The sequence below is a fragment of the Anarrhichthys ocellatus genome, unplaced genomic scaffold (genome assembly GCF_004355925.1).
Source record: "Anarrhichthys ocellatus isolate YVR2014 unplaced genomic scaffold, GSC_Weel_1.0 scaffold914, whole genome shotgun sequence".
NCBI lineage: Eukaryota > Metazoa > Chordata > Actinopteri > Perciformes > Anarhichadidae > Anarrhichthys > Anarrhichthys ocellatus.
The window spans coordinates 9,772-16,152 of NW_022280888.1; the positions used below are offsets into that span (position 1 = coordinate 9,772).

The 6,381-nt window shown below is 42.6% G+C and overlaps 1 protein-coding gene across 2 annotated transcripts; it reads right to left on the minus strand.

Moving 5' to 3' along the window:
• Positions 1-1,185: 1,185 nt before the first annotated feature.
• On the minus strand, positions 1,186-6,136 carry LOC116377119 (adenomatous polyposis coli protein-like). 2 transcript variants are annotated; one of them, XM_031838675.1, is made up of 7 exons: positions 5,808-6,136; positions 4,165-4,320; positions 3,088-3,175; positions 2,743-2,962; positions 2,295-2,403; positions 2,064-2,177; positions 1,186-1,954 (listed from the first exon to the last, which is right to left on the minus strand). In XM_031838675.1, exons 2-7 carry the CDS (start codon positions 4,297-4,299, stop codon positions 1,688-1,690), a joined length of 933 nt encoding a protein of 310 aa, XP_031694535.1. In that variant the 5' UTR covers positions 4,300-4,320; positions 5,808-6,136; the 3' UTR covers positions 1,186-1,687. The 2 variants fall into 2 exon arrangements, with proteins under 2 accessions (XP_031694535.1, XP_031694537.1); XM_031838677.1 differs by lacking the exon at positions 5,808-6,136 and having other exon boundaries at positions 4,165-5,510.
• Between the last annotated feature and the right edge of the window lie 245 nt (positions 6,137-6,381).

Here is a 6,381-nt window from a genome sequence, read left to right on the forward strand (position 1 = left end):
ATTGTAACCATTGCAGACGGAACAAAGGTGGTCCAAGTATTGATCCCTGTGGAACACCATATACAGTAAACATATATATATATTAGTGCTGGGCAACAATTAAAATATTTAATTGCGATTAATCGCATTGTTATGGCAAAGTTCAATAATGAATTCAAAAGTAGTGTATTGCGCAGTTATCTTGAAAGTACTGCTATATGAACTAAAGGGCAATAACATTTGGTTTGAACACTTTAAACAAATAAGGTTCTTGTTAACAGCAGTATTCCCTTTACACAGTAGCAGTTATAACACAGTTATAATGATTCTGATCATAGATATTCAGCCTGTGTTCATAACTTTATCTTCATGTGTATAAGAGATGCAATTTAAATATACACCTTGAAAACTGCAAACATATCTACGTCATGTTTTTGTTTGTTAAATTCTCAGTAGCGATAACTAAATGATGCTTATTATACATATTACAAACAAAACACTTTAAAAACTCGACAATATGTATTTTAATATTGTCACTGTTGTAAATTGTTTGATTGCATGATTTACTTTTATTGTGAAGAGCATGAAAACGGAAGTGCTTTTACTTTGAAGAGACAGGAAGTAGAATTGTACGTGTTCTTGATGCTAACAATGTTGATGAAACGTAGAAAACCACATGTCAGGTGCAAGAGCGCGTTGTGTTCACTGTAACACTGTAATACTGCAGTTCAGACAGTAAAGTGTTCCGTTCAAACAAGACGTGTCTTGTTCCTCACGAGAAGCTCCACTTCACAACAGTCACGTTTGACCTGTAACGAGACGATGGCGCGTGCGTGCGTGTGTGTGTGTGTGTGTGCGTGTGTGTGTGTGTGCGTGTGTGTGTGAGACAAGAGTGAAGGACGGTGACGGAGTGTAGGAGGGGTTCTGGACCCGGGGGGGAGAAGGAAGTGACGCCACACGAACACAGCTGTTCACTGCTTGCTGCCTGTTTCTTGTGTTAAAAATGTCGCTTAATAATAAAAAAAATTTAAAATGCCTTAACGCGCGATAATATAATTGTCGGCGTTAATTAATTAATGCGTTAACGCGATAATAACGCGTTAACTTGCCCAGCACTAATATATATAATATATATAAATTTGTATTTTTAAACCAAATCTCCGTCTTTCTCACATGAACAATAATTTAAATTATAAAACAGCTTTTTTTATTTTGACTACACAAAAAATAAAAAGCCTAAGCGCATTATTTTAGGCAAATAAAAATATGTATAATAGTACGAACAACAGTAGTGTTAGCAGTACTACTCACAGCTGCAGTGATAGTAGTACAATGTGCAGAAGTACCAGTACTGTAATAGTACGGCAACAGTAGCAGTAGTAGTACCAATTTATAATTCTTGTACTTGTAATTTTTTTTGTTGTATAAACAGTAGAAGAAATATTTGTGGCAGCAGTAAACCAACCAGTATTTGTAGTAGCAGTACTAGTATGAATGTGTTCAAGTATAGTAGTATTTACACTATTAGCCAAATCAATAGTACCTCTCTTTCTCTGGCTTCTTTGTGTATTTATGTGTATTAGTACCACAAGCGGAAACAGCACAGTGGTGGTGGCAGTATCAGTATACACTAAAACGCTCAGCAGTACCATTAGTAGTAGAAGTATTTAAAGTAGTAGGAGTACTACTCTCGGTAGTACCATCAGTGTTAAACGGTTCCTTTCTCACCTGAAAAATATAAAACGTCTTTTTGACGATAAAAAAATAAAATGCCAAAGCGCATTATTTTAGACAAATAAAAATGTGAATATAAATTATAATAATATTCAACAGGAGCAGATGGAAACAAGCATTTTTCATATTTTATTTTGAAAATCTTCTGGAAATTACGACAAAGAACAGGTGAGCTTACCTGCAGTCGTGCTCCCAGTCGCAGGATGTCCTTATCGATCTGCTTAATACGAGACACGCGGTCCTGAACACACACACACACACACACACACACACACACACACACACACACACACGTCAGGTTTGGGTGTGGCGGTTCACACAGGTGAACCAGCCTCCAGGTGTGATCTCACCTGAGCTCTCCTCTCCATCTCCTGACAGGAGCCCAGCTGCTCCTCCATCGCTGAGCGGATCTGACGGGCCTCGAACTCCAGCTGACGGCGACTCATGTCCGTCTGCAGAGTGAACTGACACAAGAAAAACTCTCGTCACGCATAAACCTCGCCCAGAGCAGCCGGGGCTTATGGGTATTGTAGTATTTAGAGACGGGACAACAACAAAAAACGTGTAAAAAGAGTGTTTACGTTCTCGGTGAGCGGCAGGCTGTCGATCCTTTTGGTGAGATTCTGCAGCTGAGCGTAGTACCAGTCCTTTTCCTTCTCCTCCTTCTCCAGCTCAGCCAATAGGAGAGACCTGTCAGGGAGCAGCAGCCAATCACAGAGCAGAGATAGAGAGGAGCCAATCAGAGAGAGAGAGAGAGAGAGAGAGAGAGAGAGAGAGAGAGAGAGAGAGAGAGAGAGAGAGCGACAGAGAACATTTTAAATCCAACAGTACTACTATAAATATTTTTCTTGTATTATTTAATGTAGTTTCTATCAGATATTGCAGTATCAACAGCAGCAGTATTGCAGTTTTGTCAGTACTCTCAGTGGTACTGTCAGTAAGTCACTAGCTACAGTATTGAAGTACCATCAGTACTCTCAGTAGTATTATCAGTACTGTCAGTAGTACTATTAGTACTCTTAGCAGTACCTCTCTTTCTCCAGCTCCTCCAGGCAGCGGTCATGGCCGTCTCTGCCCGCAGTCGGCACCCCTCTCCTGGGAAAGCCGGTGGTGGTCGAGGGGCCAGGAGCTCCGGAGCCTCCAGCTGCTCCTCCAGCTCCAGAACCAGAAGAGGCCGAGCTGGGGGAGGACGAGGGGGGCTGAGGAGGCCTCGAGCGGGCCTTAAACCCTGCAGACTCCAGGCTCATCTCTGGAGGAGAGACACAGTTATCAGGTTACACAGAATGTGTGTGTGTGTGTGTGTGTGTGTCTGTGTGTGCGTGTATATAAATATATGTACAGATATTTCTGTTTGTGTGCCTTTACTTTGTTCACCTTTCAGTCTTTCGATGAGCTCCAGCTGAGAGCCAGACGCCTCTCCGGAATCTTCTTCTATGGTGCCCTGTAGCTGCTTCAGCACTTCCTGTTTTACACAAGTTAAGAAAATAAAAGCGGTAGAGCGTTGAATCACAAGTGTATTTTTCTGGTCTGCTGATAGGGAGGCACAAAATAAAATCCTGATGACACAACAACACAAATATCAATCATATTAATACATGAATCTCTCTCTCTCCGGCTGTGTCTCTCGCCCAGTTTTTCAGAGTAAATCCTCTTTTATTGACTCACCACGATGAAGCGACAGCGTTCATACAGCGACATGATGGAAACTAACACTACTCACACTGTCCATGTGTGTTTCTGCTCATCGACAGTAAACAGGAAACAGGAAACAGGAAACGGGAAGTGAGTGTGAAGTTTAGAGAGGAAGGACAAGGACAACAAAGAAAAATAAAACTACAAGTTAAAAGACAACAAGCACACAGAGAGAGATCAACAGAAACAATGAGAACGGAAGAAAAAGAGTCAGAACATGAATTAAAGTAAGAAAAACTCAAACAATAAAAGTTGGAAAGGAACTAAACATGAACAAAACGCGATAAATGAAAAACAAAGACACACAGAGGATGGTTGAAAGAGAGTAAGCATGAAGAAATGTAAACAGAAGAGGAAGTAAAATACAATAAACAGGCGACAGAAAGAAAGACAACAGAAGAAGAAGAGAGGACAGACTTCTCACTCTGACGGGTTTCCTGAGTCCTCTCTGGGAGAACCAGAGATCCTCAAACACCTCACTCTGAACAACAACAAGGAACTCATTCTGAGGCTCATGATTGGTGGAAAATAGCACAAGTCTATTCTTGGCCAAAGAGAGAGGGAGAGAGAGAGAGAGAGAGAGAGAGAGAGAGAGAGAGAGAGAGAGAGATGTTCCTTTCTGTACTTAAATACTAATAATCTGTAGTATTAACAAAACTAATACTCAAATTACTGCTGTCAGTATTCCCGTCAGTAGTACTAACATTAGCAGTATTTGAGTAGTACTGTGAGCAGTATGCGAGTACCATGAGTACTGACCTTCATGTTGGAGGCCTCACTCTCCAGTTGGGTCAGGTGGTTGGAGTTGTCCTGCAGCTCCTGTCGTAAATTACAGTTCTCCATCTTTAACACCTCCACCTGTCTCAGCAGCTGGTCGTAGGACGCTGCCGCCATGTTGGAGGAGCCACGTCACACCTGTACACAACACACAGGAACCATCACACACTGGGACTGGAGTACTAGAGTACTGGGAGACAGTGGGACTGTAGTACTGGGAGACAGTGGGACTGTAGTACTGGGAGACAGTGGGACTGTAGTACTGGGAGACAGTGGGACTGTAGTACTGGGAGACAGTGGGACTGTAGGACTGGGAGACAGTGGGACTGTAGGACTGGGAGACAGTGGGACTGTAGGACTGGGAGACAGTGGGACTGTAGGACTGGGAGACAGTGGGACTGTAGGACTGGGAGACAGTGGGACTGTAGGACTGGGAGACTCGGGGACATCAGCAGTGTAGTACTGTAATACTGGAGTACAGTGGGCCTGTAGTACAGCTGTGTAATTCATTAGATAACGTTAGCTCAGCACTAACGCAGAGAATAGTGACCGGCTCTCAATCTCAATCAGTCGCTTTGACCCAAAAATACATTCAGAGATCATCTGAACTCCAAACAGAGCTGACTCACAGTGGCAGCGAGCGTCACAGTGAATCAGCGAATCACAGAGATCCGCTGTGACAATCAGCCAATCGGCTCGTCGAGTATTCAAGTCCACGTATTCTTGTTGTTACGGTGACACGTGATTGGAGGCTCGAGAGGCCAATAGAGACGAAGAAAAGAACCACATCTCAGCCATAGCTTCTCCTGTTTGATACGAGTATTCCCTCTCACTGCATGTATTAAATACTTCTTCTTATACTACAGAGAAGCCTGTGTGTGTGTATCTGTGTGTGTCTCAGCATCATGTGATGTTTCCTCTCCGTTACAAACACTGATGTCACTGTTTGACTGTCACATGATTCACCAACTGATCACAACACACACAAGTTTAATGTACAATACTACAAAAATGTAGTACCACAACACTGCACGTCATCTACAGAGAACTACATATCACCTACAGAGAACTACAACTCCCACACATCCTCCCATTGAACAGCTTCTCCATCATCAATAATAAATCAATAATATCATTGTGGTGTGAAGATCAAACACAGTCTGATCGTGGATCAGCTGGAACATTAAAGTACAACAATAGAAAACAATCTCTGCTCCTCATCATCATCATCTTCATCATCACCACCCTTATTTTATTTCCTCCCTCCGCTTCAATCACCGGTCGGCCATTTTCTCTCCCTCCATCATCCCTGCCTCCCCCCCTTCCTCTCTCTCTCTCTCTCTCTCTCTCTCTCTCTACAGGAAACACACACATACACAGCACAAATCAAATCCACCAAAGAAGAAGAAAAACACAGCAGAGAGCAGACAATGAGAGAAGAAAAGAACAACCTCCCGCTTATCCTCCATCCTACCCGGACCCCTACCCCCCCTTCCCACCCCCCCCCCCCCCCCCCCCCCCCCTCAATAATCCCTTTGACATGAAAATAAAAACATCGACAGAGGACGATGGATGAATAAAGAAAGAATAGATTGTGGATTGAGAAACAGAAAATGGCAGCTCACCCCATCGCTGTAGCCTCCATCACCCTCCCTGTCTCTCTCCCTCTCTGTGTGTCTGTCTGACAGAGAGCAGTCAGCTGGGCAAACAAGCAGCCAATCAGGAGGCAGAGACAGTGAAGAGGGGGGAGGCTGCCTCTCCCTCCTCCTGCTGCTGCTTCCCAGAATGCTTTGCAGCAGTTGCTGCAGGCAGACTGACTGGGTTACTGACGCGCGCACACGCACACGCGCACACACACACACACACACACACTGCAGTCTGATCAATATCGGACTCTCTTCATGTATTAATGCTAGTCTAGGTCCTCTGATTAATACCATATATACACATACACATATATATATATATATACACATATATATATACACACATACATATATATACATACATACATACATACACGTATATATACATACACGTATACATACATACACGTATATATACATACATATATATATACATACATATACATACATACATACACATACATACATACATACACATATATATACATACATACACACACATATATATACATACACATATATATACATACATACACATATATATACATACATA

What these genes read in the sequence shown, in the direction of transcription:
- LOC116377119 (XM_031838675.1), bottom strand. Translation starts at nt 4,299, where the DNA reads ATGGCGGCAGCGTCCTACGACCAGCTGCTGAGACAGGTGGAGGTGTTA. An exon ending in GAGGAGCTGGAGAAAGAGAG is followed by an intron (nt 2,404 to 2,742) that starts GTACTGCTAAGA and finishes GCTCCCTGACAG; the next exon opens with GTCTCTCCTATTGGCTGAGC. An exon ending in AGATGGAGAGGAGAGCTCAG is followed by an intron (nt 1,955 to 2,063) that starts GTGAGATCACAC and finishes GTGTGTGTTCAG; the next exon opens with GACCGCGTGTCTCGTATTAA.